Source organism: Poromitra crassiceps (assembly GCF_964638095.1).
Source record: "Poromitra crassiceps genome assembly, chromosome: 11".
Lineage (NCBI taxonomy): Eukaryota > Metazoa > Chordata > Actinopteri > Beryciformes > Melamphaidae > Poromitra > Poromitra crassiceps.
In genome coordinates this window covers 45,342,677-45,362,864 of record NC_139643.1, presented here as the reverse complement: position 1 = coordinate 45,362,864, position 20,188 = coordinate 45,342,677, and the positions used below count along the sequence as shown (strand labels likewise).

Here is a 20,188-nt window from a genome sequence, read left to right as displayed (position 1 = left end):
TATACTATAGCTACATTATGTTATACCTATACTATAGCTACATTATGTTATACCTATACTATAGCTACATTATGTTATACCTATACTAGTGTCCTCTAGTAAGAGAGTGGCGTCAGCGGAGGACCAAAATGCGAGACTCATTAGCCAATGAACAGCCAGGAATGGGTCTCGCGCTACTTTTGCATGCTAAAATAAAGCCGATAATGTACAATTTGATCCATTTCAAGGGATGAAAAACCCTTTCAGAGTACAACACTGTCTATTTTGCTGTAACTCCACAGTGCTGCTTTTTTTACTCAAGAGTTCCACTTTCTACTTCCTGGAAAAAAACTGGTCCATTGGAGTGAATGGAGATGTCAGAACTCTTCTATTATACGGCTCTGACCTATACTATAGCTACATTATGTTATACCTATACTATAGCTACATTATGTTATACCTATACTATAGCTACATTATGTTATACCTATACTATAGCTACATTATGGGGAGCTGTCTGAGTTATTCTCCTTAGATGAAACATATTGAAATGGAGTATTGATAGTTGATAGAAAACAGCTAAGCTGTCCATAGTGCTGCCTTACCTGCATCAATAGCTTGGCTGTATTTCACCTCTGCATCCCCAAACTGTTCGTGCTTGAAGATGTGGTTTCCCTCATTCTTGAGCCGGGCCAGGTGAGGAGGAAGGGCACCGGTCGGGGCATCCAGATCTCCTGTCCTCCAGGATGGCTCTCTTCCCTCTGACTACTGTTGGTCTCCCCCTTCTCTGATGGAGACCCCTTACACTGCCCCGGGCTCGCCGCCTGCTCCCTGGTGTCGAGTAAATATTGTCAATTTCAGAATCAGAATCACTTTTATTGCCACAATATGCAAGATCACATATGAGGAATTTGTCTCAGTGTAAGTACACCTGTGTGCAGCGTAGCGGTCAATATTCAGAAATAAAAAGACAATATCTAAAAGATGAAATCACAGAAAAATGCAAGAGTAAATGGTTGTGGCAGGAGAAGCAGCTATAATACTTGAATGTAACAAGTGTAGTTCAGCTGCTGTTACTGTAAAGTGACGTATTCAACTGTGCTCAGGAGGTAGTGGGGGTGGTGGTGGTGGTAGAGTCCTTGGTAGGGGGGGCTCTCTGAATTACTGAATTATTTTTCAATAAAATGCTCGTTAGTAATTGTGTAGAATTAAAATGCTCAGTATGTACACTGCTATAATCACCCTTTTAGTTCATCCCTGGACATGTTACAATGAAAGTGGAACATTGTTAGTTAGTTCTCTGGCATTGTTGCCATGAGCTGTGGACCTCCAATATGGCCACTAGAGGGCAGCATCCACCAGCTGAAAGCCCAGCAGTGATAGCACATAATAGAGCCATGGCATGGACCCCTATTCGATTAGATATAAACAAACAAACACAGAACACAATAAGCTCAAACTAGCTCATTCTTGGTAATAGGTAGCTGCTTTATTAATCTCCTCTATTGGGGGTTGGTTAGCCCTGATTTGTTTGGATGTAAATGGAAATTGGAACTACAGTATAACAAATACTTCAATATTACCAACACATCAGTAACCGTGGAAACATACCATTGTGATGTACATATGATTAATTGTGCAGCTCTGGATTGTCAGATATCGATGGCCATATTATAAAAAGGCACAGAGTGAATGAAGATCAGGGTAGGGTTAGGCAGCCTACCTTCAGAGTTCTCTGTCTGGAAGGAATCCCATCAAGCACTGCAATAGCATCTTTGTCCAGTTTCAGGATGGTGTAGCACTCAGCTATCTTGTATTTCCCTTCAATCTCTGAGGGGAAACTCTGAAAGACAACAATACAAGAGAGCTTAAACGACAGTAAATGATGGACAGAGCCATAGCTTCTTAGCCACTTGGAACTATAACTGTCTTTGCCATCTTGTGCTATTATTACTGCTCGGGACATACTGTGTCCCAACTGAGGATGATATGGTTCCACAAGTTGCAAGGCACTGTACGAACACCACAAAGAGAATTTCAATGGGAGAGATTAGGGGCCGGGGGCACAACAGGTAATAAATCGACCTTTGCTTATAGGGAGGACATTTACAACAGAGCGGGATGATTTACAGAGGAATTTAACAATCTTTGTACGCATAATATATTATATGGGTGTGTAGCCTATATTTATATAATTATTATTAGGCTATATTAATAGATCAACCACTATACCATGAAGAAGAAGCATATACACAGAGCCTACATACAGTACATACATACAGGTCATATCCAAAACACATAGCTACCTGTCTGCATTTATCAGTCCTCCTAGCCTAGGCCTGTTGAATGCAGACATGTGGATCTACGTCAATGCTGCAAGTTGTCTGAAGAGTGGGCTATAGTATACTGTACTGTACTGTGGACAACCTATAGGTGTGTGTGAATCATGTGAGAAGCTGCATTATGTGTGCAATGCATACATTTAAATGAGCTTGATAGCTGGCCTGACAACATTTAGCCTATTTGAATGACGTCGGGTGAAAGCAGTATGCACACTGCAGCAATTATTAATTGAGAAGGGATCGTGATGTATGCATGGCTGCCATGTAGGCTAATCCGAGAACCATAGTGCTATCCATTTAAGACAAAAAATGATGAAAACATCTCTAATTAAATCATGCACAACTTATATCAATCAACACAGAACCAGACACAGGCTGGAGGACATTAATAACCGGAAGGCTACATTTTAGGACCAAGGAGGTTGGACCATGGGTTGGATTTGGGCAGCTGCGTCAAGCCAGCTAGAATATGCCATGCTAGTATCGGAAGTTAGGTGATTTTGCCTTCAAAATTAAAGTTGACTCACGAAAGGGTGTACACAGAATAACACAAACACAAATACGCCATTATAAAGTGAGTTTCTTGCTGTAAAATAAATATATTAGGCTGCACAGATGAAGTTATGTTCAATAATATTTCCTGATTAAAGAACGTTTTATTTTTATTATTATTATTGTTATTGTTATCATTTATCTTTTTTTTTTTAATGGCGATGATGGCGATGATTATAATTAGCACAAGGGCTGATTAACAAGCAAATCATTTTTGGGAAAGCTTTGCAACAGATGTTTTTGTTGTTGTGAGCGGATATATTGCTGTTTATTGTGGCTAACTTGACTCTGGGCTAGAGAGCTGGAGGAGGAAAAAAAGGAGGAAAAAAATCGAAGGAAAAAAAGGAATATCTTTGAGGGTTTTAGGGGCGGATTTGGACAAAGTTTCTCAACTGTCCCGACCCGAGGAAGCTCCGGGGGGTTGACGAGGAGTCGCCTTCACCGGTAATTACCGTATGAGTTATTAGTCGGTTGTTATAAACGAACGGTCATTTTTTCAGTGTGTCTGTCTGCGTCTGCGAGCACCGCCGTCCGTCCCAGCCGCCGGAAGTCTGCATGATGAAGCTAGCGCGCGAGGCAGCGGCGTCTACGTTTTTTTTTCTCTCTCTCCGTTTTTTTTTATTCGAGACTTTTTTTTCTTCTCTTTTTTTATTTTCTCAGCAGCAGCGAGATGAGCAGAGAGAGAGAGGCGCGGAGGCGTAGGGCGCATTGAGCAAGCTGTTTATGTTTACAACGCGGAGGTCTACTTCTTCACCACATGAACCTACAGGCCTCCTTGTATAACGTTAGCAAGCCAGCGAACAAAAGCTGAACATAAATGGAGGCAAGTTAGCTAGCTGCCCTTGTCTGGTTCAGTTTACCAGCTAACGCTGTGTTTGTTTACGCTACACCCCAGATCTCGCCAGGCTGGAGGTATACAGCGTTAAGCTCTGGCTAGGTGTGCTGTGTGTGCAGGGGAGTTCAGGTTCTCCTAGGTCCTCTGACAAATTCGGCCCAATATTTTATTAAAGATGTCATTATTCACTGCTAGCTCGCTATTAGCAAGCTATGAACCAGCGTGTGTCGAAAATTGCTATCACTGAGATGATGAAACAGAGATGTGAAACATTTGACAGTAACAACCTCCACATGTTTGACGCAGAGCTGTCAGCTTGTCGCCTGTGAGAAATTAGTTTAGCCATAGTAGTACAGCCTGTGCGGCTGCAGAGGGGCGTGAAGGCTAATCCTAACAATCATAATAAAACCATAATGCATTGAATATTTTGCATGCACTTGAATTTCAGTTATTTTTCTTCATATAGGCCTATATGGGCACATTTAACCTGTGGACTTTTCAATGATGTCAAGTGTCCGTTTCTGCTTCATATATGCTTTTGTAAAATGTGAATGCAGCCAACATAGAACAGTGAAACATGAACCGTCCCTGTCTGCCCAGTGGTTGAGCTGGTTTGATGATGAAAAGTTGAGAAGTCGTTTTTTTTTTAAACTGAGTGTTGGAGTGATGTGCAGTTTATCAGCACATACTTGCATCTGGTTTAGGAGAACACACGTCTGTGTTACAACAGCCAACTTCATGAACATATTGTTGGAGTGCCCGAAATTAAATCAAATGTGCGTTGTCCAAAGCTAACCACGTGGACATGTTGCACATGAAACTGCCGCTTTAAAATGGTCTAATATTTGTCAAAGCAACACATACTGTGTAAGATAGTCCTCAAAATAATGGTTGTTATCTGCCAAAGTGTGTGGTAGAGTACACCAGATTACCAGCCACTGTAAACATTGACTAGCTAAGGCTGCTGCCTAGACGTGTTTACCACACCCTGATCCTCCTGACACAATTTAACACTCCACCTGTCCTAAAGCCATTGGTGCTCATGGAGGAGAGGGTGCAATGCAAGGAAACAAACAGATGATTTGAAACGCATGGTCTCGTTTCAGTTTCACATGAAAATAATACCACAAAAGAAGAGCAAAGCGAGGAGGAGGAGGAGGAGGAGGAGGAGGGGGGCGAGTGTATTCTAAGTGTGTTGCTTTTTAATTACAGAAATAATGGAAGAATCCCATTTCAACTCATACTTTTGGTCTCCCGTCCCCACTGTGCAAGGACAGGTAGAGACAACCTCATTGTTGGAATTGACTTGAAATACACACATGTTATATATATATGTGCTATGTAAAGAGATGCCTGGAGGTAAATGTCACTTTAGTCGACTCGTAATATTAATAATAATAACAACACTGGCTTAGTCGGTGCAGTTGGCTAAACCTCACATAGACGTTATTTGAATCTGGGCTCTTGAATGGGTGAGGGTTCCCTGATCAAGTGATCACCCCTGGTCCTCTCCTGTCCCGTGTCTTCAACCCCTCTCTCACCCCCCATTTTCTAACCCATCCTTCACATCTTCTCACCTTTCACCTCCGCATCATCTTCCTCCCTCCTCATCCTGCTCCTTTCATCTCGTACTTACACACCTCTCCTCCGTTGTCTTCCCTCCTTATTCCTCCTCTCCTCTCCACATAAACTCATCTCGTCCCTGACTCCTCTCCGCCTCTGTCATCCCACCTTGCTCTTTGATGCCTGCTCCTTCTCCATCTCCTCACCACCACCACCATCTTCTCTTCTCTCCTCTCCTTATCTCTCCTCTCCCTCACGCACCGATGTCTGACCTCTCTCCTTCGTTGTCATCCCTCCCCCAAACGTTCTCCTCTCTCCCCACCTGTCTCATACAATCCTAACCTTTACCTCCTCCCCCATCCTCGCTCCTTTTCACCCTCATCCTCCCTCCCTCCTTTTCGCCACCGGCCCCTCCTTCTACCCCCCCCCCCCCCCCTTTCCTCCTAGATCGAGAACGCCATGTTCCTGAACAAGATGAAGGAGCAGCTGGGTCCCGACAAGGCCAACCCTCCCTCCTTCGCCCACGCCTCCGCCTCCTTGGGCCACTACCCCACGGCCGTGCTGGCCGTCCCCGGTCCGATGGAGGCTGCGGGGGGCGGGCTGCGAGTGGTCCCCAAACAGGAAGCGGGTAACGTGGGAGGGGCCGGCGGCGGCGGCCCCTCCTTGAATGTCGGGGGCCACCACCATCCGCACACCTCCCAGAACATCACCGTGGTGCCCGTTTCCTCCACGGGCATCATGACCGCAGGTGAGTGAGTGGGCTGCTGTGTCCTTTTTCCCAGCTGCCACAAGCGTTTTCTGAAAATCGCGTAAAGTAGAAGGCATTTATTTACCCATCAAAAGTCATACAAGTGGTCCTCCATTTTGTGAAGATGATCTAACACAAACGTTGCTGTTTCATCAACTTTTGTTAACCACAGACCCTATTTCATAACCTGACGCTGCCAGATGGATGTAGGTTGGTTCACATTTGTTTCACAACCTGTGAATTTGTGGAGGGACTTCTGGGTAAGCCTGCAAAAAGATGTCATCCCTGCAGCACTCTATTGTAGCGGGGACGTTTTGAGTACTTTAGGTGTTTACATGTCTGTGGACATTTTGTTTTGAACGCGATAGCGTCAAAACCATTTAAGGTTTTGGCAGTCACGAAACTTTACAGGTGTGTAGTTGACATACAAATGAACTAAATTAACACAAACACACACAGCTCGTAAACCATGTCAGTAATGGACACTAATAGTCAGTACAGCAGCATACTGTATCACCCACGCCACAACAACAAACACAATATTGATTCACCTCAATCAGGAATGAGTGGGAAATTGATCTTCTGATCATATTTCACCTTTCCATATTTTCCCACATTTATTTATTATTATGATTCCCCCCCAATCTAAGGAAATAAAGAATGTCTCTTATCCAGTGGGTATGAGAGGGAGGGACAGTTGATTTCCAAATGGTCAATCTTGACAAGAGCGATGCCTTATTGGATGTAGGAAAGACAATTTGGTTCTTCTTCCCTCCCCAATTACCTCTGATAGGCTATTCAAAATCTCTGTCCAATAATTATGGATGGATGGCCAAAGCCAGAACGTATGCGCGTTGGAGTGTTGTGTGTTAGTGTTGGAGTACTCGAGAACGGTGGTCTCGTCTCGTCTTGGACTCGGTCTCGGACAAGCAGCAAAAATGTTTATCTAACCCATTTATCTCTATGAACCTATCCACACCAAATCAGAAACGTCCACATTTTGCGGTGCAGATGTATTTAGTTATTTATTTATGATTTGGTGGGGATAGTCCCATAGAGATATTTGGTTTCCTCTTTTTTTTTTTATTATTATTATTATTATTATTGCCGTGCGATTTATTCGCAAGGAGTATTTGCATTTGGTCAGAAAAGACCTTAAATCATGACATCCTCCACTACATTTGTCATTTTTTGTATTGTTTTGTATTATCTAGTTGGCCAATATCATTCTGAGATGGGAATCAGTTTGTTAATTTTGCCATGCAAATGGTGTAACGTACAGTTCATGTTTGGAGTTGGACAGTACAGAGTCAGCTTAAAATGAAAAATGAAAAATGTTTTGTGTTGATCAATCAGCCAGTCAGATGACAGTCTCTCTCTCTCTCTCTCTCTCTCTCTCTCTCTCTCTCTCTCTCTCTCTCTCTCTCTCTCTCTCTCTCTCTCTCTCTCTCTCTCTCTCTCTCTCTCTCTCTCTCTCTCTCTCTCTCTCTCTCTCTCTCTCTCTCTCTCTCTCTCTCTCTCTCTCTCTCTCTCTCTCTCTCTCTCTTAGCGGGGTTAGTGATCACCACCCCCCAAGGCACGCTGGTCCCCACAGCCTCCACGCAATCATTTGTAGCCGGATACCCCACTGCCACCACCATGATCGTGTCGGCAGTGCACCCCTCAAACACAGGTAAAACCAGCATGATCGTGTCGGCAGTGCACCCCTCAAACACAGGTAAAACCAGCATGATCGTGTCGGCAGTGCACCCCTCAAACACAGGTAAAACCAGCATGATCGTGTCGGCAGTGCACCCCTCAAACACAGGTAAAACCACCATGATCGTGTCGGCAGTGCACCCCTCAAACACAGGTAAAACCACCATGATCGTGTTGGCAGTGCACCCCTCAAACACAAGTAAAACCAGCATGATCGTGTCGGCAGTGCACCCCTCAAACACAGGTAAAACCAGCATGATCGTGTCGGCAGTGCACCCCTCAAACACAGGTAAAACCAGCATGATCGTGTCGGCAGTGCACCCCTCAAACACAGGTAAAACCACCATGATCGTGTCGGCAGTGCACCCCTCAAACACAGGTAAAACCAGCATGATCGTGTCGGCAGTGCACCCCTCAAACATGTCGGCAGTGCACCCCTCAAACACAGGTAAAACCAGCATGATCGTGTCAGCAGTGCACCCCTCAAACACAGGTAAAACCACCATGATCGTGTCGGCAGTGCACCCCTCAAACACAGGTAAAACCACCATGATCGTGTCGGCAGTGTACCCCTCAAACACAGGTAAAACCAGCATGCATCACGGGGTGGGGGGATGACATCACATCAAGAGGCATGAAAATAAACAGAGACAGACGGACGGACAGACAGAGGCACACTTCTCCCTAATCTAGGCCCAATAAAACTCATTAAAAACTTTGCACTTACACAGCTGATTACCTCTGCTCTAGTCATCAGCCTATCAGAACACGTTGAGCTTGTTGAAGCAACAGTTAACCACCAATGATCGGGAGGGAAAAATCAAGAGTATTTTTTATTTTTTTCATTAAGAGAAAGGACTATTGCTGTTGGTATCGATACTGTTGCAAATGAGTGTTGTAACCTTTTCAGATTTTTGATACTATTTATACTTTTGACAACCTTACCCTCTTGTTCCAGATAAGAAGGCAGACATTGGTGGCCATCCTGCGGTCGTCATGCAGATGCCAGGGAAGCGAGGCAGGAAGAGGAAACCGATGATGGGCAGAATGACACTTCCTGGTGGAGTCCTCCCACCAGGAAGTGATGCGTTAATACTGGCGCACCTCGCTGCCGGGGGACAGGTAGGGAAGACTTCTCTTTTTATCTTTTATCTACCTTCTCTTCTCTGCTCTCCTCCTCTCCTCTCCTCTCTTCTCCTCTCCTCTCCTCTGCTCCCTTCCTCTCCTCTTCTCTCCTCTCCTCTCTCCTCCTCTCCTCTCTTCTCCTCTCCCCTCCCCTCCTCTTCTCCTCTCCTCTCTCCTCCTCTCCTCTCTTCTCCTCTCCCCTCCCCTCCTCTTCTCCTCTCCTCTCTTCTGCTCTCCTCTACTCCTCTCCCCTCTCATCCTCTTCTCTCCTCTCCTCTCTTTCCTCTCCTCTCCTCTCTTCTCCTCTCCTCTACTCCTCCCCCCCTCCTCTTCTCCTCTCCTCTCCTCCCATCCTCTTCTCCTCTCCTCTCCTCTCCTCTCTTCTCTTCTCCTCTCCTCTCCTCTACTCCTCTCCCCCCTCCTCTTCTCCTCTCCTCTCCTCCTCTCCCCTCCTCTCCTCTCCTCTGCTCCTCTCCTCTGCTCTCCCCTCCTCCCCCCTAGCCTCTCCCCTCCTCTCCTGGTGGTGTTTCATTAGAGTTATTTCGTATAGCTGTTGGATACTGACATCCCACAGACAGTGTAAGATGCCCTGGCTTGTGCCTCTTCTGCCCTCCCTCCTCATATCCTTCCCCTTGTGTTGCAGCAGCACACTGCCGACCCGTACGACCTGTCCAATGATGAGGATGATCACAGCAACAAAGATGGCCCTAAGTCCTACAGGTAGAACACAGATAACTAGATGGGGTGGGGATCAGATATGGGGACTTGTAGCCTGGTAAACTTAGCTAGAAAAAAGTCCTCTGAGACATGTTTGTGTATTAGGACCAGGGTGGGAATTCCATCAGTTTGGGGGCAAGGCCATTTGGCCTTCGGTGTCTAAATTTTTTGTATGGCACAAGGCCACATGCCAGGGCACAAAGGTCAGCCTCTATATTGGCATAGTGCAGAGCGATTTCTCTGAAATGTGTGTTAGAATGAGCCAACCAGTGCCCTTTGCACAGGGCAGGTTACATTAAACTGAGACCACTGATTAGTGTTCATTTCGTCGACGGAAACTATGACGAGAAATGTTAGTCGACTACCTTTTCCCCCAAGACGAAGACGAGACTAAAATGTTCAGACTTTTAGTTTCATTGACTAAGACGAGACTAAAATACTCAAACTTTTAGTCGACTAAAACTTGACTAAACAAAAAGAGGAGGAGGTTGACTAAATATGATAAAAACTAACAAGGGCATTTGACACAGGACTAAGACTACGACTAAATTTAAAAATAGATGACAGAATTAACACTAATTCTACACTGTTTCCCCCCCTCAATGCAGCAGTTCAGGTTCCTGTGCTGCAGCATCATAGATGTAGCTGACATTTAGCCGTCTTAAAAACATTTGCAGTAGTTACAACAGAACCCGCCGGTTCTGCATCAGTGGCACTGATGCTTTTAAAGCAACTGACAGTAGCAGGCTGGTAGCATCAGGGCACTGCCAAGGTGGCCTTAGGGATCCCAGGGCATCACGGCCAGTGGGAGGGGCAACGCAGGCCATGGCAATTCCCACCCTGATTAGGGCTATTCAAATAAACGTGACTTGACTTGAAACTGCAAAGTATTTGAGTGCTGACAGAATATATCGACTAGTATGACTGTGTTTATTTTCAGCTTTAATGTTAGATTGTACAGTTGTGGAAAGTGGGGCAGAGTTTCTCCTCCATCTGTGTACTGTACATGTAATCTGATTGGAAGCGCTTCAGCAGGTCAACAATAAACTTGGTCAAAGTTCAAATAATTGGAATTGTGCCATCGCTCTCTCCACAGGTAAACAGTGGCTCTGCCAATACAAAGCCAAACGCCTTTATTTATCCAGTTCAAAATGTCATAAAAGGGGGTGAAGTCATGTAAAATGGAGATGATCAAATTAACACATAATAATCATCGAAATAAATCATTCATGCCCAAATCTTTCACGTCTTCAGTCAGTCAGTCTGTCAGTCTCACTCTCCCTCAGTTCCAAAATCTCCTTTCATTGCTTTGTGCACCGTGACAGTTTCCCCCTCTCTCTCTCTCTCTCTCTCTCTCTCCCGCTTGCCCAGGTGCCGGATGTGCTCGGTGACGTTCTTCAGCAAGTCGGACATGCAGATCCACGCCAAGTCCCACACCGAGGCCAAGCCCCACAAGTGCCCCCACTGCTCCAAGTCGTTTGCTAACTCCAGCTACCTGTCGCAGCACATCCGCATCCACAGCGGGGCCAAGCCCTACACCTGCTCCTACTGCCAGAAGACCTTCAGACAGCTCAGTCACCTACAGCAGCACACACGGTACTGCTCAGGGGTGTGTGTGTGTGTGTGAGTGTGTGTGTGTGTGTGTGGGGTGGGTGATATGGACAAAAAACAAACATACTGTATCTTGGTATTTTTAGGTTGAATGGCGATACATTATATCAGGGTATCCGCAGGGTCTTAAAAGTTTATGAATTAATTTAGGGAAAATTAAGGCTATTAAAAAGTATTAAAAAGTCTTAATCGCTATTTGAGAGGTGATACATTTTGTAGCTATTATGCTGATGGTGTTAAATGAGCATATGATATCGTCTCATGTCGATCACAGACCCCTGAATTGAATCGAAATCGTATCGTGGCAGACTTTGTGATATCAGCAAATATCGCATTGTTGTCCAACGAATCAATATAATATATAATATCGTATTTTGATTAAACTATTATTTATGACGTGTGCTAAATGCTCAGTTGTGAGTCAAAGACACATGTGAGATGTCACAAGCACTTTTATTAAAACAAGACTATTATTACTATCGATAGAGCTGAACAGTCACATGACTTTCCCATTCATTTTCTGCGTAGACATTTTCCAGAGAAAAGAGGATTCCCCACACACTGTCCTTTACTTGCAATAAAGTTTATTATAACACGTTTGGGTCCTCAGACCTTCATCAGGTCAAATGAAGAACAGAAAAGCAACACAGGTATAGTAGGGAGCCAAAAGGAACGTCACTTCCTACTTCAGCATGTGTACCAAGGGATTTCATCTGCCATTTTATTTTCCATTGACTTTTTGTAAAATGCTAAAACAAAATGCTAAAACCCAGCAATTCAGCTATAGTTAGAATCCGGAGAGACCACCGAACATTTCACTCGGGGCCAAAACTAACAACATTGAAAAGATATTTTCTTTAAATCCGCAATTCTTTTACATTTTGGTCCGAGTTTTAAGGCTGGAACCAAGCCAACCCGTGACCTACTGAATTGTGAGTGACAAATCAAATTTATGACCCCCCCCCTAACCCTAACCCTAACCCCCCCATCTTTATAATTTTGTTGTTTTTTCTCCAATTGAAATGTTTTATGTCACTCACAATTCAGTAGCTCACGGGTTGGCTTGGTTCCAGCCATGAAACTCACTGTATAAAGATTTTTCAAAATGGAGAAAATGAATGGGGAACTCACTTCCGGGGCAAGAGACGTCACGTGACTGTTCAGCTCTATAGTGGGGATTGGTGCTTTCACAAAATATTGACACAATGACATTTTTGGATAAATAATCACCGGTAATGTGGATATAATGACTAAGTGGGTAAAGACAATTAATAGAACAGTCTGGTAAGTTCATAAAATGACATTACTTTACTGTAATACACCCTTTAAAACCAGGAAAAGACAACACTTATGCCACATCACGATATTACCTATGCAAAAATCTTCTCATATCACGATTTCGATATAATATCGATATATTGCCCAGCCGTGCGTGTGTGTGTGTGCACGTGTCGTGCATGTGTGCGTGCGCACGCGTGCGTGTGTGTGCTTGGAGTTGGGTGCGAGGTTTGAGGACTTTGCTGGATATTTGTTTGTGAGCGGTGATTTGACAGTGTACAGCAGCTCTTTCAGCACAGTCAAACTATAACCTTTACAAGGTGCCACACTTTCACCAAACATTTATCAAACCATGGTGCTACGATTTTTATCGTTATGTTATTCATTTAACACTGATGCTTAGGGCAGAAAGCCTAACATTTTAATTGACAAATTCAACACCTTGACTATTTAACGAGCTAAAAAGCTCTGAGAATAGAACAGAGCCTGGTACTTGATGTGCTGCGGTGTTTAGTAGGGAAAGGTCAACTCATTAAGCAGGCGGTTCGTGTTGCTTTCTCACGGTCACAGCAGGTCACATGATGATGTCACGGTCACTGGTCACATGATGATATGTCACATTTTTCGGAGACCTCGTACCGTCACTGGAAACAGGCGGAATCATCCGGTTCCAGTAGAATTTCATGTTGAAGCAGAGAAAATATTCTCCCCAATTGTACTTGGCCAATTCCCAGCAGAATTCTGATTTATAATCTGAGAATTCTGACTTTAATCTGTGAATTCTAACTTGAATCTGTGAATTCCGACTTTAATCTCAAAACTGACTTTATTCTCAGAATCCTGATTTAAAGTTATAATCTCAAAGATTTTCATCTAAACAATAAATAAATTAAGAGTCACTCACAATGTTGATTGAGGCTATGGTCCATTGATGGAAGCCTTTGCAGTATATAGTGACATTATGTGACATTAGTACAGTAACTGTTTGGATGTCACCTGCAATTACCACTCATCGCCATAGGTGTCACCCAAGAGAACAAAGCTGAAATCTTAGAGAGTATCACTTTAAACTCAGAACTAAAAAATAAAAAAGTAAAAATAAAAGAAAATCGCAAGTGACCCTAATCATCTTCGGTAGTATTAAATTGGGTCTGGTGTCAAAAGAAAAGGAAAAAAACGTTTTTTGTTTTTGTTTATTATGATTTCAGGCGACCCTATTTGAATTCCAGGCGACCCCACTTAGGGTCATGACCCTAAGGTTGGGAACCACTGCTGTAACTGTATGTATGATGATGTGAGAGATGAAAGCAATACACCCCCTCCTCTTTCCACCCCCTCACCACTGTTACATGTTTTAATTTGACATTTAACTTCATTCTCCTTCATTGCCATGCACTGGTTTCTCTTTGTTGTTTTCAGGCCATTAAGTTTTTTAACAGAAAGATGCGCTCCTCCTCAATTTACATTTCAATTTGACTGCAGCAGAGCAGGACAAAGACACACACACACACACACACACACACACACACACACACACACACACACACACACACACACACACACACACACACAGACAGACAGACAGACAGACAGACAGACACGAATCTGAGACTCAAATCAGGGCACACTGGTCGGGGAGAGAGCAATCTGGGAACCCAGAGTAATTTTCTTATTTTTTATTTTTCAAATAAAAATAGACTCTGGGTTTCCAGATTGGGGAGAGAGAGACTGCGAGAGAGAGAGAGAGAGAGAGAGAGAGAAGGGTGACTGTGCTTGCTGTATGGTTTTGTTCTGTGTTTTCACAACAGACGCAGCACAAAGAGCACACTGTCATTATGTATTGATCTGTGATCAACATGATCACATGACCTTTGATTTAAGTAATGTTAAGCCATTTTGGTCTTGGGATCATCGTTAAGTTTGATCGTACTGTAGCCTGAAAATCTCTCTCTCTCTCTCTTTTTCTCTCTCTCCACTCTCCCCCCCCAATCCCTGCATCCCGTGTTAGAAACCACACTGAGGCCAAGCCCCACAAGTGCCCCCACTGCTCCAAGTCGTTTTCTAACTCCAGCTACCTGTCGCAGCACATCCGCATCCACAGCGGGGCCAAGCCCTACACCTGCTCCTACTGCCAGATGACCTTCAGACAGCTCAGTCACCTACAGCAGCACACACGGTACTGCTCAGGGCTGTGTGAGTGTGTGAGTGTGTGTGTGCGCATGCGTACGTGTGTAACTGACTTGGCCCGAACTTGTCCCCTATAGCAAGGGTTCCCAAGCTTTTCAGCCCCTGACCCCCAAAATAACAGTGCCAGACGCTGGCGACCCCCACTATCCCCAGAGGTGGTTTGTTGCCACATGAGAATTCCGTAAACAAAACAAACACAACTGAACAATTATGGTTAAAATGTGCTCTTTTTAATAGTTTTTAAATGATTAAACATGTAGTTCACACATTCTTTAGGCCAATTCCACACATTCTGGAAATCATCTTGTGACCCACCCAGTGGTGTCCCGTGACCCCACGGGAGGGGGGGGGTTCCGACCCTCACTTTTGGAATCACTGCCCTATATATAGTGCCTAAGCCACGCCCTCTTCCAGGTTCAGCATGGGGCCATTCCCCATTCATTTTCCCATTGACGATTCTTAAAATCCTTATAAACTTACTTGGACAAAAAAAAGCGATTAAGCTATATTCAGAATCACGAGAGACCATAGAACATTTCACTCCGACCGAAACAAACAGCATCATGATCAATTCTGTGCATTATGGAACACATTTGTGTGCAGTGAAGAAACGTGTTGGACAAAACAAAACAAATAAACTCTGAGCTGGAGAGATTGCTTTAGCGTGTGTGCGTTTTGGGTGCAACAGCATTGGCGCACTGGCTGCTGCAGTCTTCACCTCAGAATTTTCATCATTTTGATTTAGTGATGCATTAATCCCAATTGTATAATATCATGTGCTTTGCTCCACGCTGGTCACCACCAGGCCATCTCTGTTCCTCTGCTCTCTCTCCTCTCTCTCCCCTTGTGTGTAGCTACTCGTCTCTTTTCTTTTGGAGAGAAAAAGTGGCACTATACCCCTGAATAAAGGCATTGATGAAAGGGACGCAACTTGATGGCTGTATTTTCATTTCCAATGAGCTGGTAGGAGAAACCTAAGGACATGTGTGAGCGTGAGCGGGCAGGGCACGTGCCCAATGGGTTTGAACTAGCATGGCGCTGCTGTACTTATGTCGCTGTCTCGATAAGAGAAAACATACTAAGTGCTTAACAACACACAACACTGTCATCTCCATTCTCTGTACGCCAAGTGCAACTGATTGTGTGTGTGTGTGTGTGTGTGTGTGTGTGTTTGTGGGATTTTCTAGGATTCACACTGGTGACCGACCGTACAAGTGTATCCACCCTGGATGTGAGAAGGCCTTCACTCAGCTGTCCAACCTACAGGTAACAGCTAGCTATGACAGCTTTGATCCTACAGGTAACTCTTAGCTATGACAGCTTTGATCCTACAGGTAACCACTAGCTATGACAGCTTTGATCATACACGTAACAGCTAGCTATGACAACTTTGATCCTACAGGTAACCACTAGCTATGACAACTTTGATCCTACAGGTAACCACTAGCTATGACAGCTTTCATCATACACGTAACAGCTAGCTATGACAACTTTGATCATACACGTAACAGCTAGCTATGACAGATTTGATCATACACGTAACAGCTAGCTATGACAACTTTGATCCTACAGGTAACAGCTAGCTATGACAGCTTTGATCCTACAGGTAACCACTAGCTATGACAGCTTTGATCATACACGTAACAGCTAGCTATGACAACTTTGATCATACACGTAACAGCTAGCTATGACAACTTTGATCCTACAGGTAACCACTAGCTATGACAGCTTTGATCATACACGTAACAGCTAGCTATGACAACTTTGATCATACACGTAACAGCTAGCTATGACAGCTTTGATCCTACAGGTAACCACTAGCTATGACAGCTTTGATCCTACAGGTAACCACTAGCTATGACAGCTTTGATCATACACGTAACAGCTAGCTATGACAACTTTGATCCTACAGGTGCTAGCTATGCCAGCTTTGATCCTACAGGTAACAGCTAGCTATGTCAACTTTGATCCTACAGGTAACAGCTAGCTATGACAGCTTTGATCCTACAGGTAACTGCTAGCTATGTCAACTTTGATCCTACAGGTAACAGCTAGCTATGTCAACTTTGATCCTACAGGTAACCACTAGCTATGACAGCTTTGATCATACACGTAACAGCTAGCTATGACAACTTTGATCCTACAGGTGCTAGCTATGCCAGCTTTGATCCTACAGGTAACAGCTAGCTATGTCAACTTTGATCCTACAGGTAACAGCTAGCTATGACAGCTTTGATCCTACAGGTAACTGCTAGCTATGTCAACTTTGATCCTACAGGTAACAGCTAGCTATGTCAACTTTGATCCTACAGGTAACCACTAGCTATGACAGCTTTGAGCCTACAGGTAACCGTTAGCTATGACAGCTTTGATCCTACAGGGTAACTGCTAGCTATGACAGCTTTGATCCTACAGGGTAACTGCTAGCTATGACAGCTTTGATCCTACAGGGTAACCGCTAGCTATGACGGCTTTGATCCTTGCAACTGCAATGTGTCCTATTGACATTTCCTTGAGCAAGGCATTGAACCTCCTACCTGCTTGCTCATTGAATATTGGCTTAATGCCTAAAATGTAAATAGTAAGTCCCATTTTAACGAAAGAAGACAGTCTGTGAATGTAGTGTGAACATTTCGATTTTTCAAACAAGTTTAGCGCTAGAAGCAGTTGGAATTTTCTCACTACCCCACTTTTTTGTTGTTGAATGAATATGAAATTGAAGGGCTTGTCAAGATTGTCAAACCTTGAAGCTGTGTATATTCTGAAATCATCCCATAATGATCAAATTAATACGTTAACCTTTAAAAAAAAGCTAATATAAAACAACACTTCAAGTCAACAAGTCTCAGCCTTGACAAATGTTCATCTAATGTCCTAATCCTTAATTTGAGTCTTAAAAACACACTCATGTGCTGGATGTTTATTGTGTAATTTATTGACGTTTCTCCTCTCCTCTCCCCCGCAGTCTCACCGTCGGCAGCACAACAAAGACAAGCCGTACAAGTGCCACAACTGTAACCGTGGTTACACGGACGCTGCCAGCCTGGAGGTTCACCTGACCACGCACACGGTCAAACACGCCAAGCTCTTCTCCTGTGGCCTCTGTAACCGATCCTACACCTCGGTAGGCCCTCACACGGTCACACCTGTCAAGCAAACCAGTCAGTTACCATTAAAGGCCATGTCCTCACATACACTATTCATAGAATGTTCAGACTAAAGGGCAGTTTAGACTACAGCAGTTTAAGGGGAAAACATACTTGCGCGACAGCCTCGACTTGGAGCCTTTGCCGGCGGCAGCTAGACCAAATACTCGGGTCGTCAGCTTGACGGGGGGTCGCAGGGGAGTCCCCAGCAAAATGAATACATTGTGTGATTTCACTAGGATTTCAATGACTAGAAGTTAGCCCAAAGAGACAATGTAGTGCATATAGTTCATAGCTTTCACTCCTCTACATGTACTTCTACTGTCTAATGTACTTCTACATGATATTATACTCGCGCTGTTGGCGTCAGCTGCGTCGAGTCACATTTTCGAGGAGCTGCACGCAGGCTCGCCGGGCCGCCGCGCAGCCCTCGGTGCATTCGGCGAGGGCTTTGACGCACAAGTATGCAAAGTTTGTAAACGCATTTATGATCGCCCGACGAGCATCGATGAACGTCACGTTATGTTCCATTATCGCTGGACGCTGATTTTGGACGCCGTCGCTCGTAAAAAGTATAAATGCTAGGCGATTGGAGAACGTTTCGCAGAGGCGCAGTTTCATTTCATTTGCTTCATTTTCTCTCAAGACATGGAGGTAGAAAAACAAGGGCTAGCAGCACCTTCTTGAGCCAGCGATGGGGTCAAAGTTGAATCCAATTGAAGTCTTGGCGATGGGCACAACCATCATCGCAAAGATGCCATATCGCCCGTCGCTGGGTATCGTTGCCACCGACGATGGAATATGATCATGGTCGGTCACAACCACCATAAATCGCTGTCCTATAAACTGCCCTTAAGGTGACATCCCATATTACCATGACAGAGAGGGTACATGAAGGAGAGAGTTGACAGGAACTCTAAGCCTGGCGAATGTACTGTACATACGGTAGTTCTGTTTGAAGTTTGAAAATGCATGATGGCATGTGTGAGGATCCATAAACTCATCAATGAATATTATTTTCTCCATCTGCTTTGTGTGTATTTGTGATTGGCTCATTTTGGTTGAAGACTGTCCTGACAGTAGAACGGAGCGCTGCTGACATTGATTTATCTTGTATCCCCACTTCAAATGGGAAATCTTGCCCTTTTTTTATCTTGTTTTTTTACTTTAATTTAGCAGAATTTAGCCAGCAGCTAATGCTAATTTATCATCTCACTAGCTAATGCTAATTTATCATCTCACTTGCATTTTTATTCCATGGACATGTAATCCCTCTCTGGCCTCTCTCCGCCCTCCTCCAGGAGACCTACCTGATGAAACACATGAGGAAGCACAACCCCGACCCGCTGAGCGTGGCAGCAGCGGTGGCGGCCCAGCAGGCCCAGGGCCTCACCCCGGGAGGAGGGGGCCGAGGGCGGGGCCGCGGCCGGGGGAGAGGGGGAGGCGCGGGCAGAGCCAGCCGGGTCCACAACCAGCCCAACCCAAACAACCCCAACCAGAACCCCAACGCCGGACTCCCCGCAGGCTACCAGCAGCAGCAGCAGCAGCCCACGGAAGCTGTGGTTCAGTGTCCGTTCGACCTGCACCAGTACAAAACAGTGGCGACCAACGAGATCCAGTACAAACAGGTCAGCGTGGCCGACCTGTCGATGGCCCATAAAGACCTCTGTCTCACTGTCTCCACGTCGGCCATCCAGGTGGAACACATGAACTCGTAGGCTGCGTCTTCCCGTCCCGGTCAGAGGAAGCTCAAGTTTGTGTCGGCACTGCAAAAAGATCCACATCAACAAGTCATTGAACTGTATTCGGTGCCGAGTCTTACTTTCCATAACAAGACGGAAAGGTTGGCTAATAGAGTGGGAAAATTTCACTCGTCTCGAATGCAAATCAGCTTGTTTTGAGAATTTCCTTAAACTCCTGGAGGAGTGGATTTGAATATCCTTTTTTCCCCTCTAATGTCAAAGTTGAGTATCTTCTTACCAATTCACCATAGTTTGAAAGACCAGAAGGTTTCTTTTCTCCCTCAAGGATACTCTTATTGGTGGGGCGGGACATTCAGTCCTGTTTTGGTCATCGAGGAACAGGCAGAATATGACAAATACATTGCTACATGTGCAGCTGTATGCAACAATACGCAGTGAGAGTGCACAACGTGAGAGGACTTTATCAACAGTTAGTTGATATGAGGGGAGGATGATGATCGCCTCTGAATGCGTGGAGGGTGAGTTTTTCCTTTGTCTTAAGAAGCTGAAATGATCACGCTGAATACAAGGTTAGATGACTTGTTAGGAAGCAGACATGTTTGCAGTAATGCTCCTTGATTCCTGAGCCCACATTTGCCAAGACGATCTCTGAGTGGAAACGCTGGTCTAGAACCCTGATATACAGTACGCACCTTTATTTGTAA

The 20,188-nt window shown here is 44.6% G+C and overlaps 1 protein-coding gene across 1 annotated transcript; it reads left to right on the top strand.

Annotated features, from left to right (window-relative positions):
- Positions 1–4,925: 4,925 nt before the first annotated feature.
- znf384a (zinc finger protein 384 a) lies at positions 4,926–19,871 on the top strand (the record flags this gene model as incomplete). The annotated part of the gene is made up of 10 exons (XM_083646584.1): positions 4,926–4,985; positions 5,719–6,019; positions 7,569–7,691; positions 8,676–8,839; positions 9,486–9,562; positions 10,931–11,155; positions 14,457–14,624; positions 15,823–15,901; positions 17,601–17,759; positions 19,083–19,871. 10 exons carry the CDS (start codon positions 4,926–4,928, stop codon positions 19,497–19,499), a joined length of 1,773 nt encoding a protein of 590 aa, XP_083502710.1. The 3' UTR covers positions 19,500–19,871.
- Between the last annotated feature and the right edge of the window lie 317 nt (positions 19,872–20,188).